Source organism: Trifolium pratense, linkage group LG1, assembly GCF_020283565.1.
Source record: "Trifolium pratense cultivar HEN17-A07 linkage group LG1, ARS_RC_1.1, whole genome shotgun sequence".
NCBI lineage: Eukaryota > Viridiplantae > Streptophyta > Magnoliopsida > Fabales > Fabaceae > Trifolium > Trifolium pratense.
The window spans coordinates 22,527,555-22,548,239 of record NC_060059.1 but is presented as its reverse complement, the minus strand read 5'-3'; the positions used below and the strand labels follow the sequence as shown (position 1 = coordinate 22,548,239).

The window sequence follows — 20,685 nt, the reverse complement described above, 5'->3', positions numbered from 1 at the left end:
TTTTTTTAGAAACAACAAAATTATCAATAATCACAATGAGTACAAGGTGAAAAGAGCAGGATACAAAAGAAACCTACAACACACCAGAAAGCACAAAAAAAGAACTACGCCCAAAAGAAAACAACTCCCTATACTTAAGGCAACTAAACCGAAAGGGAATCAAAGAAACACACGATAAGAAACACCGGCAACACCAAAATCAATTCCCAAAACAGTACCGCGGTTCTCTTATTTTTTGTGATTTTTGTTTCCGGATCTGAGTGGTTTGTTTTGGATTTCAATTTGATTATGTTGCTGTAATTAAGGATTTATGAAAATGATGATGAAGATGGTGTTATTTGAAGATCTGCATTTTTCTTCTGGGTTTTGTTTGAAAATCTGCATTTTTTAGATAAATTTATGAAAATGATGATGAAGAAGAGGAAGGAAGAAGATGAAGATCTGCCAAAAAAAAACTTTTATTTGTTTTTTTTTTTTGGGAAACTAACTTGCCATGTAATCAAACTTAACGTTTTCAATGAAAATTAGACGGAAGGTACCATTGTGACTAACGGTCATATAGTTAAGAGACCAAAACGGACATTTTTTTCTTTAAGGGACCATTATAAAACCTAAAATATCTTTAAAGGACAATTTTACTAATTAAGCCTTTTTTTAATATGTAACAAACGAACCCTTAGAAAAACTCACCCTACAAATAAATAACGAGATTTATCAACTAAAATGACTGTCATGCCATGATGGATGGCAAGTGCTCATTTGGAATTAGGAATGTGAGCCAAGTGGCATTAGGACTTCACACCTTTTTGTCATTGAAGAGAGAACAGAAGGAAAATAAGCTTGAACCATATTTTCTCACGATGTAGTTTTTTATCGTCATCAACCATCACAAAGACTAAAAAAGGTGTGAAAAAAACCATTAACAAAGACTAAAAATTATTCAATCAAGTTTGAAGCCAAATGACTTAAAAATAGAACAAGAGGCAGAGGAGTCCTTTGCCAGAACTTCAGCTTACAACAATGTTGAACTCAATCTTTAACACAGGCCGCTTCAAATTTTCTGGTTCGGAAAAGATTTAATCAAATGTCTAATATGCAGACTAATCTAAGGACATCCACATAATACCACCATCCCATAGCAACAATTTAAAAATCGTATATTTATTCTCCATCCTTGCTTCAAATAAAATCCATAAGCAGAAACAAAGGGGCAGGTAAACTCAAGAAGTTAGAGCTTCTCGGAACTAAAAAGTTCAGGCTTTGTGACTTTTTGCCATCTCATCAACATCGAGTTCCACTTCCAACACTGGTGAGTCGTTTTGCATGCTGAAAGGACTGGTGAGCGAGTGAAATATATCAATAATCAAAAGAACATTCGGCATTTGTACACAAAGTATTAATCTCAGAAATTTGGTTACCTGTTCTGTACACGGCCATGGTCTACAGCATTTCGCAGGCAGTATAGGACTCTGCCTACGATGTTGGTCATGTGAACTGGACCAAATGTTCGACTATCAATTGCTTCCTGCCATTTGGGTTGGGAGCATTAAATAAAGTATCATAATCATTCCTTGTTCATGAGAAGTTAAGGAGTCGAGAAACATAACCAATATTACAGCACATCATAATATCCCTTATGGGAACTTTCACTTAATGCATAGATTAGTTCAGTTACAAAATTTCAAAGCTATAAAAACTAAAAGGACTAAAAATTCCAGGTTCAAATAATTATTTTCTCGGTCTTCACTTAACATGGGGCACAAAGCTACATAGAAAAAACTTAAGTAGACAATGAAATTATCAACTTAAGTTCAGGCTACTATTAGAAGCTATTTTGGTTAAAACAGGAATTAAGCATTTTCACTTGAGGAACCCTAATTAGTATGGCAGCTATTATTTAGGAAGAAGCTTTAGTTAAAACAGGAACTAAGCATTTTCACTTGAGGAACCCGGGTCACAAGCATACATAGATGACCTTGAACCTTATCAACGTCATAAGCAGAATTCTAAAAGCTGCTTAAGTGAATTGATGTTCGCAACTGTGGTCTATTTTGTTTAGGAAGAAGCTTTAGTTAAAACAGGAATTAAGCATTTTCACTTGAGGAACCCTAATTAGTATGGCAGCTATTATTTAGGAAGAAGCTTTAGTTAAAACAGGAACTAAGCATTTTCACTTGAGGAACCCGGGTCACAAGCATACATAGATGACCTTGAACCTTATCAACGTCATAAGCAGAATTCTAAAAGCTGCTTAAGTGAATTGATGTGAGCAACTGTGGTCTATTTTGTTTGTTGAGAATGCTTAATTCAACGTCACTATGCAGAACTCTAAAAGCTGCATAGTGATCCACCTAAGGATAACATAAAAGTAATGGTAAACTGTAAATGCAAATATAGGCTATAGCTGAGCCATTTATACCTTGGCTTTCAATTTTTCATTTTCAGCCACTACCCAACATTGATGCTTGTCAAGAACAAACGATTCATCCTTTTCATCAGTAGAAGCCATTTCATAACCTTCAGTCGCAGCTAATCTTCTGACTAGATAGTCGTCTGGCTTTTCAGGGTTCTTCAAGACCACAACATCTCCTACATAAACATGTCTGTCAAAGAAAAATGTATATCACTAATAAATAATGGAGATGAGGATATACATAAGGAGCTCCAAATGAAAAAGTGCATTGTCAGTTAATTCTTAACTAACTTTTATGGAACTCAAGAATAACAAAAACAAAATGGAGTAAGACCAGTTTCCAAATTTTAAAATTGACACAGTAAGTTGGCAATCTTTTTACTGTGGATCGTGAAGGGGGATGGGATGATCATGACTTATACCATCCTTAAGCTTCAACCTTATAATAACAAGTTCAAAAAAATAAATAATAATTTGCACCGCAAAGAAAAATCTACACATAACTACAACCTGGATGAGCATGAAATTAGTCACACCACTGGAAGCGGCTAATTTATTGCTTTATTAATAACATTTTCCAAAACAACAACCGTCTCTGGAAAGGTTGGTTCCACAACTACCACCTGACCAATAGGTAACAAGAAAGCACCCTTATTATTGCAGCAAGGATCACCCTTGATCACGTTATTGAATGGAAGAGTAACAACGACTAAAGTGTTTCCCTACAAGGTGGAATCGACGAATCCTATCCTGTCATAAATCATCTCTAATGCTACATTATTTAAATCCAAACCTTTTTTTTAATCAACTTTAAATCCAAACCTTAAGCAATGGTTTGACCTAGTTTTCCTTGATCTCCCTCTGCATGTAACTATTGGGCAATCCTCCATCTGATATACCCTCCTTAATGGTGCTTCAAAGGGTCTTCTCCACATATACTCAGACCCAGACTACCTAAAATGAAAACTCTACCCTCTTTTCCAAAATGCAAACTACCACGAGTTTCCCTCTAATAATTGATTCCAAACCTTATATTGTTTTTTGAACAACTAATCTACTCATCTATCTTAACATTTTTGTCTAGGCAACACAAACTGAACACAAAACATAAATAGAAAAATAACTGTTGGAAAATATTTAGTTTCCTAGTTTGTTATTTCTAGGAGATTCTAAGCTTATCTATTATTTCCTTTTATGTTTGTACTCTTTCTATTTAAACCAGCCTTGAGCTGAGGAATAATACACAACAGTATTCACTTATTATTTTCTACATGGTATCGAGAGCTCCCGATTTTGGGGGTCTCGCTTCCGCAAAACCCTAGCCGCCGTCGTGTTTACAATCCGACCACGACAACTGATTTTGCGTGGTACTGTTCACCCGTGGTACTGTTCACGCGCACTGTTCATTTAGCACTACTGTTCACTGACGCCACTGTTTGCACACTGTTCACAGAACTACTGTTCGCGTGTACTGTTCACCGGAATTACTTTTTCTTTGCTGCTTCCGGTACTACTTGGCTAAGATTATTAATTATGACGTTTTTTTATTCTCGACGACGATCATCCATTTTCAAATACCGTCGTGAATGCAAATATTGTCATCGTTTGGGACATACTATTTTTCAATGTTGGAAATTACATGGTCTTCCGCGACCTTCAAATCAGAAGAACAAAGGTGGAGGTGAGGGTCATACATTCCAAGCCAGTAATTCTGATCAAGAGCAACAGTCATCTTCAATTCAGCTTTCATTCACGATGGAACAACTAGACAGACTGTACAAAATTGTTGAATCTAACACTTTTTCTGGCAATGTTGCCCCAAAAGGTACTTCTGCCCCTTTTAGTGTCAGTCCCAGTCGTGCTTGGATAATAGATTCAGGTGCAAGTGATCACATGACAGGTGATTCTACTCTGTTTTCTTCTTATAGTCCATGTGCAGGTAACCATAAAATAAAAATTGCAGATGGATCCTTTTCGGCCATTGCGGGTAAAGGTTTGATTGTGTTGTCTCCAAGTCTAACCCTTAAAGATGTTCTTCATGTCCCAAATCTATCTTGTAGTCTCATGTCTGTCAGTAAATTAGCCCAAGAGAGAAATTGTCAAACTAATTTTTTCCGTACTCATTGTGTTTTTCAGGATTTGAACTCGGGGAAGATGATTGGTAGTGCTAAGGAGAGTGGAGGACTCTACTACTTCGACATTGAACCTGAATCACAACTACCTTCCAAACCAATAAGTTCATGCTTTGAATCTTTTTTAGTTCTGAATAATAATAATGATGATGTTATGGCATTCACGATTAGGTCATCCTAGTTTTCCTTATTTAAAACACTTATTTCCTGAGTTATTTCGTAATAAGGATTTGTCTTTGTTTAAATGTGAAGCATGTGAATTTGCAAAACATCATCGTTCTCATTTTCCATTACAGCCCTACAAACCATCAAATTCTTTTTCTGTTATTCACAGTGATGTTTGGGGACCTAACCGAACGAGTACACTTTCTCATAAAAAATGGTTTATCACATTTATAGATGATCACTCAAGAGTTTGTTGGGTGTACTTGTTAAAGGGGAAATCTGACGTTTGTCAGGCCGTAAAAGATTTTGTTAAAATGGTGCAAAATCAATTTCAAACAAATATTCAAGTATTTAGAAGTGATAACGGCAAAGAATATTTTAACACAATGTTGAGTGATTTTTTTCGTGAAAATGGAATTGTGCATCAAAGTTTATGTCCTAACACTCCCCAACAAAATGGAGTTGCAGAAAGAAAAAATAGGCACTTGTTGGAGGTGGCTAGAGCTTTACTTTTCGCAAGTAAAGTACCAAATTATTTGTGGGGTGAAGCAGTTTTAACTGCTGCATACTTAATTAACAGAGTGCCCTCCAAAGTTCTTAATTTTCAAACTCCAATTCATATTTTCAAAGAATGTTTTCCTAATGATCGTGTTTCAAACGATTTGACCTTAAAAATCTTTGGTTGCACTGCATTTGTTCATAAACATAAGAATATTAGCAAACTCGAACCGCGTGCTATAAAATGTGTTTTTGTTGGGTATTCTCCAACCCAGAAGGGATATAAATGTTTTGATCCAAAAAACCAGAAAATGTTTGTCACCATGGATGTTACATTCTTTGAAAACAAACCTTTTTTTGACACGCATCTTCAGGGGGGAATTTAAATGAAGATTCGTTTCAAACTAAGGACATGAGTTTTTTTAATAATTTATCTTTGCCGGTATCACAAAGTTCTAAGACTTATACTTCTGCACCAACGAAAAATGACCATGATTCTTTATCTAATCCTACTCCTGTTATGAGTAGTGAACTTGGTGAATCCGAGCCTACATTTTCTCATGAAGAAAACAATGAGAATCTTGAAAACGATGATAATGATGATCTAATTGAAATGCCACAAAATAATGAGTCATATAAAGATAATAGGTTTGAAGCAGGAATCAAGACTTGGAAAGGAAAGGTTTTTGTGAGAAAGAATCACAAAGAAAGTGATGAGTCCACATCTCAACACTGTCATGAATCTGAACCGGGGGATGATCAACTTCCTAAAAAAAGAAAAGGTAAGTCTATCTCTGTTTCCGAGAGTCGTATTTTGTATCCTGATATCGATGATCCTGTGGCTGTTAGAAAACCTGTTAGATCTTGCACTAAATACCCATTGTCCAATTTTATATCATATTCAAATTTGTCTTCGTCTTTTTCTGCCTTCACCTCAAAATTGTCTAGTGTAGAGATTCCAAAAAATGTAAAGGTTGCTCTAGAAGTTCTAAAGTGGAGGGAAGCTGTACTTGAGGAGATGAAAGCTCTTGAAAAGAACAAAACTTGGAGTGTTATGACACTACCGGATGGCAAGAAGACGGTTGGATGCAAATGGGTGTTTACTGTGAAGTATAATTCAGTTGGGTCAATCGAAAGGTACAAGGCTCGATTGGTGGCTAAGGGTTTTACTCAAACCTATGGTATAGACTACTCAGAGATTTTTGCTCCTGTTGCAAAATTGAACACTGTCAGAATTCTCTTGTCTCTTGCTGCTAGCTTAGATTGGCCCCTACATCAGTTGGATGTTAAGAATGCTTTTCTCAATGGTGATTTAGAAGAAGAAGTATATATGGACATTCCTCCTGGAAAGGGATTATTTTTTAAGAAGACTAGTGAAAGAAATGTGTCTATCTTTACCGATGCTGATTGGGCAGGTTCAGTCACTGACAGAAGATCAACCTCTGGATATTGTACCTATGTTTGGGGTAATCTTGTGACATGGAGGAGCAAGAAACAAGGAGTTGTAGCAAGAAGTAGTGCAGAAGCTGAGTTTAGAGCTATGGCTCAAGGTATTTGTGAAGAATTATGGATCCACAGAGTCCTAGAAGAGCTTAAGATGAAAATTGAGCTTCCATTGAAATTATACTCTGACAGTAAAGCCTCTATTAGCATAGCTCATAACCCTGTTCAACATGATAGAACCAAGCATATTGAGATCGATCGACATTTCATAAAAGAGAAGTTAGATGCCGGAATCATATGTCTACCTTTTGTAACTTCGAATCAGCAAACTGCAGATATCTTGACCAAAAGCTTAGCAAGACCCACCTTTGAGCATTTGATCGGCAAATATTTAGTTTCCTAGTTTGTTATTTCTAGGAGATTCTAAGTTTATCTATTATTTAGTCTTGACCAACTTGAGGGGGGGTGATGGAAAATATTTAGTTTCCTAGTTTGTTATTTCTAGGAGATTCTAAGCTTATCTATTATTTCCTTTTATGTTTGTACTCTTCCTATTTAAACCAGCCTTGAGCTAAGGAATAATACACAACAGTATTCACTTATTATTTTCTACAATAACAATGATAATATGAAAATGTCTAAACCAAGTTAATGATATTCCACATAACAAGAAAAGAACTAAGAATAGCTACAAGCCTACAACTTTTCCCAAGTAACCTGGTTATAACAAGTTGAAGCATTTGGGACAATAAAATAAACGGAAAGTTTTTATGATGCATCAAAACTGAGCGAATGAACTGGCAAGGTCTTGCTTATTTTCAAGCATAACTAAAGTCATTACAAATTTGTGAGTCATTCATGAGTCATGACCCATGAAGCATCAAATGGAAACAAGAATGCAACAAATTAAGAGGACAACCAGCACAAGAAACACACAGATGAGATATACAATATGTGTGCAAATATGAAATAAAAAGTTAGAGAAAATGAAATTAGTACACCAAATGCACTTTGTGCCTAATTTTTACAATTAAAAAAAAAGGCTTAGAAGTTAGAAGTTTAAAACAGACCCAACCTCTGTATATGTATTTTTATCCAAAGTTTAAATGACTGTTGAAGCTGAAAACTATTTTAAACTAGACATGCATCGTCATTGCATCGAGTAGGATCCAAATCAGACACAAACATGACACCAAAGCAATGTGTATGTGCTATTTAATGCTGTCCATGTAAAGTAGGCAGCAGAACACATGGGTAAAATGTGGCAGGAAACCTCAAGGTGTAAATACAATTTAATACACGCGCGCGTGCGCGCGCGCGCGCACACACACACACACACACACAGAGAGAATGGTTCTCATCATAACCTGTAGAGTCAGCATAAGAGATATTGGCGTGTAAATGTTTCTTCAACAAGTGTACATTCGGTTCCACATTAAATGGCAGTTTATTTAAACTGAAGGGCCAGTAACACAAATAAATGGCAGTTTATTTAAACACACATTTAAAAAGAATGGTTGATGATATACAACACACCAAAAGTCCCAAAAGGAACATAAAAGCATGTAGAATTGAAAGCATCTTTGCTGTGTGATCTCAAGCTTTAAAAACATCTTGCAATGGAAGTCAATAGAATTGCATAACAAAAGGACAGTGTATGATATATTAGATGAGTATGATTACCTTGGGTCTGGAATTGGTATTCTCCGAACAAGAAGAGTTGCTCCATTTCCAGCAATAATAGGGGCCATCTCCTCTCCTTTATTCCAGTGCAAGAAGGTCATCTTTCCATGCCAGAAGTGCTTGAAAAGAAAATCCGTTAGCTCATTGTCTTTGACATGACCTCCTTTATGGTTCTGACAAATTTCAACATTGTATCAGTCAGATGACACTTCTAAGGAGGACTTTGGAGTGCTGCTAAGAATGTGATACCCAGCCGTGGGACTTAAACTACAATGAAGAGTATTACTCTAAATACCATTGCTCTGTTGATAACTTCACCATTGTTCCAAATGTTTGACATTGTGGTTCTATATTATGTAGCATACACAAAGATACGCCTTAAGAAGCTACTTCACCTTCAAGAAGCTCTTTGCAAAGTGAAGCTTCAAAAATGTCCCCTCCCCTCAAATGATCATCTTAATTAAAAATATTGTAAATTCAATGGACATAACAGCAAATAAAGAATGTGTTAAGTTCTCTGAATAACTGTTATGTTACAGTTCAAGACATATACTTTATACTAGTATTTTCTAAATTAAAATTGCAGGTCAAATACAAGTCTAGTGCAACTAGAATATAAATACTAAGAATAAAAATTTAAGAACCACAAAATCAAAACATAATGACTACCAATAATGTGAGAGCAAAGGCTGAAATATAAAAAGCCAAATGAAGAGTCTTTTCAAGATAAAAGTGTAATCTTGGAAGCTAGAAATCACATACCCTCCAATGCCATGTTTATCTAATGCTCCCCAAAACTCTTGAAAAATAAGATAGAAATTGGATTCCAGCCAATCCACACCTCCCTTAGCATAGTATGCATTTAAAAAGGGGGTGGAGAGCCCCATTTACATGCATTGTACCCGCAGTAGAGCACACATGAATAAAGATAAAATGTAAACAAACAACAGGTGTTTAACGGCTGATGACCTTCCCTTGTCCAAGATTTCTTAGACATACAGTCAGACTTATTTATTTTGTTAATAGTAAATACATAAACAAAGGGAGATGCAGATTCTAAAGTCTAAAATTATCATATTTACTATTTGAATCACCACTCCAATACCACGAGAACTCCAACTACCATATATTTCAAACTTCCCAGCTCCAGGTTTGAAAGAAGAAAAAAAAACTCCATTGGGTTTAAAAATGTTGACATAAACTTTTGAACTAAGAGCAACAATCTCATTATAGTCAACACGATGAGTTATTTAGACCCAAACAGTTTAAAATTTGCTGCATGAGGACTCCAACACGGCACCGACACATCGACATTGCTAATATAAAAAACATAGGACACCGACACCGCTACATATTTATAAAAGATGTAAATTGAGAATCAATATATATATATATATATATATATATATATATATATATATATATATATATATATATATATATATATATATATATATATATATATATATATATATATATATATATGCGTGTGTGTATCTAAGTTGAGCAAGTAATTTTATTAAAAAAAAAATATTGTAATCAAAACGTAAAGTCTTTGATCCCTCATTGATCAACATTGTTATTATGACACAATTTTAACACTTATGGATATCTCTGATATATGTGTAAGTAGAGTGGAAGCAGAGAAAAAAAAATCTTTTGGATACTTGTCCAACTCGTGTTATATGAGTGCGTCGGACACCGACCGACCAAAGGAGTGTGGGAGTAAAAGAAAATTTTTTTTTTTGGACACCAATCTGAGAAATGTATTCAGTGTAATAATCGAAGCACACCAATCTGAAAAATGATTTTTTTTTTTTGGACACCTGATTCCAACACACAATTAGAATTCCTGCACCTAATAATCGAAGCACATTTAAACAAAGTTACTTAGCAACGGTAATGATTAAATTGCACACTTGTTTATTGTTGAAAATGAAACCCTAGCTCAGCAACAAATGTAAACAATTACCATTGACAAAAATCAGCAAAACTCAAATCGGGTAACAAAATAACAGAAATAAACACACAAATTAGATAAAAATGAAAGCAAATTAATTACAATAATTTGGAAAGTGATTATAGAATTAAAATGGAGAAAGTAAAACAGGAATGATATAATTAAAATTGAAATTAGGGGAAAAAAAAGACCTTGTATCCGAGAGCGAGAGAGTATTGGGCTTTGGATTTAAGGTAGCGAATCCACGTAATAGTGGAAACCATTGGAGAGTGTAGAATTGCGAACTGCAACTGTGGTGTGAAGAACAAAGAAGAACGAAGATGCAGAAACCTCTTTTCTCCCTTAAACCCCAAAAAATTGATTTCCTATTTACTCTCTCTTTGTTATTGCTTGAGCAGAACTTGTGATTGTGATTTCAGAAAATGTAGCGTGGCGTATATTAAAAAAGTTATATATTTTATTTTTGAGTTTAATTGATATGCACTTACGGTGTAAAATAGTTTTACACCATCGTCCAATAAATAACCATCATTTTGCCATGTCATGTCAAGAAAGTGGGATAAAGTGGGTGATGTGGCGGAAAACATGGTTGGTATTGGTTGACGGTGTAAAATTATTTTACACTGTCGGTGCATATCAATTAAATCCTTTATTTTTTATTATTTTTGACAAATTTTATTTTTTATTTTATTAATACTGTATAACTTTTACTAATAGTCTAGCATTGAATTGATAAACTGAGTCGAATTGAATTTTTTAAAAAAAAAGGATAAACTGAGTCAAATTAACACAACTTTTTTAGTTGGAAAAAAAAAGCTCGGTTTTAAAGTGAAAAAAATATAAAAAATAAATAAAATTTGAGTTATTTTGTATTTGGGCTTAAAATATGATCTAACCCCATTAATGGCCTAAATCCTTGTAACCGTTCCCACCAATCCGAAACTAATCCAACACGGGAGATGTTTTTTCTTTAGGCCTCGTTTGGTTTTTTTTTTTTTCTTGAATTTTACTTTTTTGCCTTTCAATAAAAATTTCGATTGCTATGAACTGAATTTTTTTTGCCTTGAAAAAAAATTCGGTTTCTGTTAACCGGATTTTCCCTGAATTTGAACTAGAAAAAACTTCGGTTTCTGCGAACCAAAGTTTTTAGCAAGGGCAAAATTGGAATATTTGGGGGTATAAAAGATACATGGGAGGCCTAGAGAGAAAACATCAACGAGAGATTATAAAAGGAAGATCGAAATTGAGCCTGGTGTTGTCACCCACTAGGTTGGCCGGTTAATGGGGTTAGTAAAAACAAGCATATATATATTCGGTGACTGAAAACAAAACAATTAGTAAAAGTTTGGGTTCAAGCCCAAACACCTAATGCCGGTGATGACAGCCAATCATTTGTTAATTTTAATTATTATTCTATAGTATTTTAGTTAGTTTTTAAGAGTATTGCATGGTCAAAGAGAAGAATTTATGAAGAAATTGACACATAAAAGGGTTTGAAGACAAAAGACCAAAGAAGAAAAGACTTAGAAAAATATTCCAAGTTTTGAAGCTCAAAATTAGCATCCCTTTCTGTATTTTCCGCGCGCGATGCATGCTCCGTAGTGCTGCGATTTTGCTTTCTAATTTCACATGACGTCAGCCTTACATCAGCACATGGAACACACCTTAAGGGAGCATGACGTGTCATTCAATTATAGGGACGCGATTTTTGTTTATTAGTGGACGATCTTTTATGCTACAGCCTATATATATGACTACAAATTAGAAAGGGGATTATAACTTCCTGATAGAGAAATACGTGCCGGCAGCAAAAGAGAAGAAGACTATTCTAGGGTTTCGCCGTCGCGGTCTTCATCGGTTATTCATGTATAATTTTCTTAACTCTTTTGTTGTGTCAATTATTATTATGAGTAACTAATCTCATTAGATTAGGAATTATAGATGATTCTCTTTGAAACTATCTGAGCCATGTAACTACGTGTTCTAGTTTATTCAATGAAAACTTATAATTATTCAGTTAATCTTGTGTTTATTGCTTTTCGTTAATTGATCACTTCCGAATTGATTTTAAGTTATAAATCACTATTGACCCTAGGGTTTATACTGGAACTAGATTAATTGTTTGTCAATCGTAATTGCAATAGGAATATAGAATTAATTGGCATGATTGTTAATATAACGTTCGTTAAAGCTTTTGATAATATTAGTTTCGCCTAAGGAATTAGGGTACTTTATTAGATAAACGAGATTGATGAGCCAAGAAATTGGACTCGGTCTATTTTGTTATATTGTCGTAATTATAAGAATTTCATTGTTGAGGGCTAGAACCTAGAGTACCAGTTAGGGACAAAGAGAGGATTCAAAATAATTCCTAATAGTCTTTCTCTCATAAAAGTTTACGTTTCAACTTTCTTGCAATTTTAATTATTGTCATTGTTACTACAAATCAATCTGAAAACCCCCCTTTGCAATTTATTTATTAATCCTAATTTAATTTAATTGTCTAGTTGAAAATAAGAACAATCCCTGTGGATACGAATCTTATAAATTTTATTACTTAACGACGAATTTAGTACACTTGCTAAAATTGTCATCAAGTTTTTGGCGCCGTTGCCGGGGATTGTTGATTAATTTCAACAAGGCAATTTCGTTTTATTTAGAAGTTATTTTATTTTATTTTTTCGTTTATTAGAAAAATTCAAAAAAAAAATTATAGCATACTTAATTCTATTAATTATATTGTGCAGTGCTATTGAGGTATTTTCTGGTTGTTTATGCGAGGTAGAAAAGTTGCAAGAGAGCTTCTCTTCGACGCTGAAATCGAGAAAACCGCAAAGGCGAACAGGAAAGCAGTACGGTTAGCACGGTTAGCTGAGCAAGAGCTAGTTGAAGCATCAACAGGAATATCTTCAGACACAGGTTCTCAGTTTGAAGAAGAAGGCAAGATGGCCGATGACCCACTGCCACCACCGTCGCCTAGGCGTACTATGGGAGATTACTGTCGCAGAACTGATACAGGGCAAATTTCTATGGGGTTCCAACCGGCGAATCCTGTGACTTTCGACATCAAGAATACGGTTCTCACCGGGCTAAGGGATAATCAATTTGATGGAAGTGCAATCAGAGATCCATGGGCTCATCTAGAGCGTTTTTATGAGACATGTACCATGTGTCGTCCTGACGGGTACACTGATAGTCAGATTAAACTCAGGCTGTTTGGGTTTACTTTGATTGGAAGAGCAAAAGACTGGTTGCAATGCATTCCGAGATGCACTATTAACAATTGGAAAGAGCTCGAAGATAAATTTTTGGAGCGTTTCTTTACTAATGACATGTTTCTGGCTAGAAGAGCTGACATTACTGGGTTCGAACAAGGAGAATCAGAGTCCTTGTTCGAAGCCTATGAACGTTTCAAACTTTTATTGAGGAAATGTCCGAATCACTCTTTGGACAATATGGAGCAAATGCAGATATTCATCAGAGGTCTGAGAATGCAATCAAGAATTCTAATAGATGCTTCAGCTGGAGGCACAATTAGACACAAAAACGAGGATGAAGTCAGAGAACTAGTGGAGAATATGTGCATGAATGAATACCGTTCCAAGAGCGAGAGGGATCCTAAAAAGAGAGGAGTATTCGAGGTTGACACAAACACAGCTTTACTAGCCCAGATCGAGATATTAAACAAAAAGTTGGCTGCTAAGACTTTAGCGGAGGCGAATGTTAGTCAGGTTCAAGAAGTCAGATGTGATTTTTGCCACGGGCCACATGCTAATGGAATATGTTCACTAGAAGCTGAATCAGAAGAAGCTAATTATGCCGGAGGATATCAGAAAAATAACCCTTATTCCAACACGTACAACCCAGGTTGGAAAGACCACCCTAATCTGCAATGGGGTAATCAAGGAAATTCTTCTCAAGGTAACTCTCAAAATCCACCTGCTAGAAAACCATCTCCCTTGGAAGAAACAATTAATAAGTTCATGCAGATGACTCAGAGTAACTTCGAAGCCATGAGAGCTAGTCAAGAAACATCCAACAAAAATCATGAGGCTTCCATCCGAAATCTTGAAACACAAATTGGGCAAATATCAAAACAGGTGGCTGCTCAATCAAGTGGGGGATTTGCAGGAAACACTTTAGACAATCCGAAAAATGAGAGTTGTAAAGCTATAGAGTTGAGAAGTAGAGTTGTGCCATCTGTAGTTGACACTAAGAGAGAAAATTAAAAAAAAAGTGGAAGTAGAAAAGAAAAGTGAGGGGGAGGGAGAAGTTGAAAATGAGTGGTTGATTGTAGATGAGGTTGAAGTTGAAAATGAGAGAGTTGAGGAAGAAAAAAGTGAGAATGGGGTTAAGGGAACTAGTGAGGGAGAAGTTGAAAAGAAAGAAAAATTGATTGATGAAGGTTCTATTCTGAGAAAAACCAAGAAACAAATTCTTGAAGACTGCGGTAAGGAGCAAGTCATTCCCTCTTATGTCAAATTGCCATACCCCCATTTGAAGAAAAAGAAAGACAAGGAAGAGGGTCAATTTAAAAAATTCATGGAGATGTTTACAAAGTTACAGGTAAATGTTCCTTTTGGTGAGGCATTGGAACAAATGCCAGTTTACGCAAAATTCATGAAAGATCTCTTGTCTGGAAAAAGGAAGCTGAAGGATGATGAAAACATTGCCTTGTCAAAAGAGTGTAGCGCTATTCTCCAAAGAAAGCTACCACCGAAATTGAAAGATCCTGGTAGTTTTACTATTCCATGTTCCATTGGTGAATTGAAAATTGGAAGGGCTTTATGCGACTTGGGGGCAAGCATCAACCTGATGCCGTTGTCCATGATGAAGAAGTTAAAGTGTGGAGAACCGAAGCCAACAAGAATGACTTTGACATTGGCTGATCGATCCGTTACATACCCTTATGGGGTGCTAGAAGATGTGTTAGTTAAGGTAAATGACTTGCTCTTTCCAGCTGACTTTGTTATACTTGATATGGATGAGGACTCCGAGGTACCGTTGTTATTGGGAAGACCTTTCTTGGCTACTGGTAGGGCACTTATTGATGTTGAGCTAGGAGAGTTGATGTTGAGATTTCAAGATGAACAAGTTATTTTCAATGTGTTTGAAGCTATGCGTCATCAAAACGAAAATCCTCAATGTTATCGGGTTGATGTTATTGAAAATATTGTTGAAGAAACCTCTCGAGTTGAGAAACCAGTTTTACCGATGGAAAATGTGATCGTTAACTCAATTACGTTAGTTGACAAAGGCCAAGAAAAGGAGATTGAAGAGTGTGTGCGTCAGTTAGAAGCCTTGGAAGTTGAGAAAGTGCAAAAGAAAATAGAGGATCTTAATGTTACAAGGTCGGGTGATTCAAAAGAAGAGGCGTCAACACCATCTGCACCTGAGCTGAAGGAGTTACCAACACACCTCAAATATGTCTTTTTAAGCGAAAAATCTATGCATCCTGCTATCATCAGTAGTTCCTTGAATGCTTTGGAAGAAGAAAAACTCCTAAGAGTGCTTAGAGAAAATAAAAAAGCACTCGGGTGGAGCATATCTGACTTGAAGGGAATCAGTCCAGCCTACTGCATGCACAAGATCAAGTTAGAAGAGGAATTTAAACCTGTCGTCCAACCACAACGGCGACTGAATCCGACCATGAAAGATGTTGTGAAGAAAGAGGTTACAAAGTTGCTTGAAGCAGGGATGATCTATCCCATATCAGACAGTTCATGGGTAAGTCTGGTACATGTAGTCCCTAAAAAGGGAGGAATGACAGTCATCAGGAATGAAAAGAACGAGTTGATTCCAACTCGTACAGTTACTGGGTGGCGCATGTGCATAGACTACAGGAGGTTGAATCAAGCAACAAGGAAGGATCACTTTCCTTTACCTTATATGGATCAAATGTTAGAGAGGCTGGCTGGTCAAGCCTTTTATTGCTTCTTAGACGGCTACTCTGGCTACAATCAAATAGCTGTAGACCCGGCAGATCAAGAGAAAACAGCTTTCACATGTCCATACGGAGTATTTGCATACCGGAGAATGCCTTTCGGCTTATGCAATGCTCCCGCTACTTTTCAAAGGTGCATGTTTTCTATCTTTTCTGATATGATTGAAAATTCCATTGAGATTTTTATGGATGACTTTTCTGTGTTTGGTAAAAGCTTTGATATTTGTCTTGCCCACTTAGATGTTGTTTTGAAGAGATGTGTCGACACTAATTTAGTTTTAAATTGGGAAAAGTGTCATTTTATGGTTACCGAAGGAATAGTGTTAGGACACAAAATCTCTTCAAAAGGCATAGAAGTGGATAGAGCAAAAATTGCAGTTATAGAAAAATTACCACCTCCGATTAATGTGAAAGGAGTGAGGAGTTTTTTAGGCCACGCCGGTTTCTATCGACGTTTCATAAAGGACTTCTCAAAAATTGCTAAACCTTTGTGCAATCTCCTTGTGAAAGAGAATGATTTTAAATTTGATGATGAATGCTTGAATTCTTTTTCCATTATTAAAAATAAGTTGGTCACCGCGCCCATAATCACAACCCCTAATTGGGAATTACCTTTTGAACTTATGTGTGATGCCAGTGATTACGCGGTTGGAGCAGTGCTTGGCCAACGACACGCAAAATTTTTTCATGCTATATATTACGCGAGCAAAGTCCTTAATGAAAACCAAGTGAATTACTCCACAACTGAAAAGGAATTGCTTGCTGTAATATTTGCTTTGGAAAAGTTTCGCTCTTATTTAATTGGTTCGAAGGTTATTATTTTTACAGATCATGCAGCATTGAAGTTTCTACTCACAAAGGGGGATTCTAAACCCCGGTTACTTAGATGGATATTGTTGTTGCAAGAATTTGATATTGAGATCAAGGACAAGAAAGGGGTTGAGAATGTGGTGGCTGACCATCTCTCAAGGCTGGAAAACCCAGAAATAACGAAGAAGGAGAAAAGTATAGTAGCTGAGTTCCCAGATGAGCAACTTTTAACAGTGACTGAAAGACCATGGTTCGCAGACATGGCAAATTTTAAAGCAGGAAATTTAGTCCCAGATGATTATAGTTGGCAGCAGAGAAAGAAATTTTTCAATGATGCTAAATTTTATCTTTGGGACGATCCATATTTATTTAAGGTAGGTCCTGACGGTTTGATAAGACGATGTGTTGCAGGTGAGGAAGCAAAAAGTATCATATGGCATTGTCATAGTTCAGCTTACGGAGGCCACCACGGCGGAGAAAGAACCGCAGCAAAAATTCTTCAATGCGGTTTTTGGTGGCCTACCATGTTCAAGGACTGTGTTGAATTTGTAAAAAATTGTGATAAATGCCAACGAACAGGTAGTATTGCCATGAGGAATGAGATGCCCCAAAATGGAATTTTAGAGATCGAACCTTTCGATTGTTGGGGTATTGACTTCATGGGTCCTTTTCCCTCGTCTTATTCTAACCTTTACATTCTTGTTTGTGTTGATTATGTCACCAAGTGGGTTGAAGCAACTGCTTGTGTTGCTAATGATGCTCATACTGTTGTTAATTTCTTGAAAAAGAATGTTTTTGCTAGGTTCGGAGTACCCAGAATTTTGATCAGTGATGGGGGGAAGCATTTTTGCAACAAATACTTGGAAAGTGTGCTAGCTAAATACAATGTCAAACACAAATTTGCTACCCCCTATCATCCACAAACATGTGGACAAGTTGAAGTATCCAACAGGCAGTTGAAACAAATCCTTGAGAAGACTGTTGCTAACTCAAGGAAAGATTGGGCAAAGAAGCTAGATGATGCGCTTTGGGCGTATAGGACTGCATTCAAGACTCATCTTGGGTTGTCACCATATCAGTTGGTGTATGGAAAAGCATGTCATTTACCGGTGGAGCTAGAACACAAGGCCTATTGGGCGGTAAAATTTCTAAATTTTGATGAAAAAGCGGCAGGTAGGAAGAGGTTGCTGAAGTTGAACGAGTTGGAAGAGATGAGGCTGCAAGCCTATGAAAATGCGGTCATTTACAAGGAGAGGACCAAGAGGTATCATGATAAAAAATTGGTTAGAAAAGAGTTTTACCCGGGACAAAGTGTATTGTTATTTAATTCGAAATTGAAACTCTTTCCCGGTAAACTCAAATCTAAATGGTCAGGACCATATGTGATCAAAGAAGTTTTTTCTCATGGAGCGGTAGAATTAGAAGAGCCATTATCGAAGAGGACATTTAAAGTAAATGGCCAAAGAATTAAGCTCTACAATGGAGGGGAGATTCCTACTGAGAGGGTCTCATTGGTACTGAATGACCTTTAAGGTCAGCATTAGTCAAGCTAGCGACGGTAAAGAAGCGCTTGATGGGAGGCAACCCATCCGATATGTTTTATTTCAGTCTTTATTTTTAGTAAAAAAAAAAGGGGAAAAAGAAAAAAGAACAAAAAAGATACTATCAATGATGTCATTTGCTGACAATCCCTTGTGTTTCATCTTTCTGTTGTCTTGTTTATTATCAAGTTTAATGTTTTTATGTCTTTTCAGAATTGTCAGTGTGTTAATAACTGAATTTGCATGATGAAAATCTCTTAGACTTGCACATACAAGAATAATTGCAGTGTGATTGCTCATGAAGTGCAATGGTCAAGAGACAAAGAGATGAATTGGAAAGATGGAGTTTTGCATGGTGTACTAGTTCAATCTTCAGATACCTCAGCTGGTGAGCATATTGAGCCAAATAAATTCCACGGTATACTTTTTCTTTCACATCTTATGAGTGAATCCATGCTTTGTATATTTTCTAGAACTTGCAATTATTCTCTACTGTTGATTGGTTTTGCATTTACACACATAGAGGCATATTTGTTTGGTACTCTGAGCCTTTTCAAGCTACCCTGTTTATTATTTATCCGTTGCTAAACCATTTTGAGCCTAAAAAAAATATCCCTTTTCTTTCGGTGACATACCAAATTATAAGCCTTTTAGACCTGAAATTTTTTATCTGTTTGCCCTCTCTGGAGTTTGGTAGAAGCTTTAAACTTTCTTGTCATGGCATCATTTTAAGTTTGGGGTTGCTTTTGGAATTAGCAACATCTTAAGTTTGGGGTAGGGGTACTAGAGAACTAAAAAAAAAATGATAATAATAACAAGAGACTCACAAAAATAATTGAGTTTTCTTCAAAAAATAAAGAGCCATTAATCATGAAAAATAGTGGCATCTACAAAAAAAAAAAAAAGAGAAAAAAATTGAAAGATAAGTTCTCTAGGTACCTTATTAACAATGAATCGAGCCCTGGTAATGGTAATGCTTCAACAAGGAATAATAGTGGATACCTAACTCCAATTTAGCCTACTTTTCCCAAAATTATCCCACCGTTTGCCCAAGCCAAGTTATAACCCTTAAGACCTCAAAAATGTGTGCAATGTATTTACTTTGATTGACGTTTAGAATTTTTTCAAGTTTATGGTAAAATAGCATTTGCATGTTGATGGAGTGAATACCCTGTCAAAAATTGAGTGAATTAGTGAGTGAGAGATAAGGTTGAACTTTGTACATTGTGTGGAACGGTCATTGGACCAAGTTTTATTCAAGTCTTGGAAGCCAAAGTGTTGATTGAGCAAGATCAATGAAGTTAACACCGGTGGTTCTATTGCCGGATGAAGAGAAAAGGTTTATGAGATTTTTATCATTCAAATTAATTTGTTAATTCCCTGATAGTTTTGTTTTGACAGGCATGTCACTTGAGGACAAGTAACAGTTCAAGTTTGGGGTTGTGATGACAGCCAATCATTTGTTAATTTTAATTATTATTCTATAGTATTTTAGTTAGTTTTTAAGAGTATTGCATGGTCAAAGAGAAGAATTTATGAAGAAATTGACACATAAAAGGGTTTGAAGACAAAAGACCAAAGAAGAAAAGACTTAGAAAAATATTCCAAGTTTTGAAGCTCAAAATTAGCATCCCTTTCTGTATTTTCCGCGACGCGATGCATGCTCCGTAGTGCTGCGATTTTGCTTTCTAATTTCACATGACGTCAGCCTTACATCAGCACATGGAACACACCTTAAGGGAGCATGACGTGTCATTCAATTATAGGGACGCGATTTTTGTTTATTAGTGGACGATCTTTTATGCTACAGCCTATATATATGACTACAAATTAGAAAGGGGATTATAACTTCCTGATAGAGAAATACGTGCCGGCAGCAAAAGAGAAGAAGACTATTCTAGGGTTTCGCCGTCGCGGTCTTCATCGGTTATTCATGTATAATTTTCTTAACTCTTTTGTTGTGTCAATTATTATTATGAGTAACTAATCTCATTAGATTAGGAATTATAGATGATTCTCTTTGAAACTATCTGAGCCATGTAACTACGTGTTCTAGTTTATTCAATGAAAACTTATAATTATTCAGTTAATCTTGT

The 20,685-nt window shown here is 35.9% G+C and overlaps 2 protein-coding genes across 2 annotated transcripts; one reads left to right on the top strand and one right to left on the bottom strand.

The window, feature by feature from the left end:
• Positions 1-936: 936 nt before the first annotated feature.
• Positions 937-10,723, bottom strand: LOC123897290. Its single transcript, XM_045947877.1, has 5 exons — positions 10,486-10,723; positions 8,335-8,507; positions 2,420-2,603; positions 1,419-1,525; positions 937-1,335 (listed from the first exon to the last, which is right to left on the bottom strand). The coding sequence occupies exons 1-5, from the start codon at positions 10,555-10,557 to the stop codon at positions 1,254-1,256; spliced, it is 618 nt and encodes a 205-aa protein (XP_045803833.1). The 5' UTR covers positions 10,558-10,723; the 3' UTR covers positions 937-1,253.
• A 2,345-nt stretch (positions 10,724-13,068) lies between these two features.
• LOC123890353 lies at positions 13,069-20,013 on the top strand. The gene is made up of 5 exons (XM_045939951.1): positions 13,069-14,394; positions 14,501-17,459; positions 17,964-18,562; positions 18,851-19,007; positions 19,991-20,013. Exons 1-5 carry the CDS (start codon positions 13,069-13,071, stop codon positions 20,011-20,013), a joined length of 5,064 nt encoding a protein of 1,687 aa, XP_045795907.1.
• The last annotated feature ends 672 nt before the right edge of the window (positions 20,014-20,685 follow it).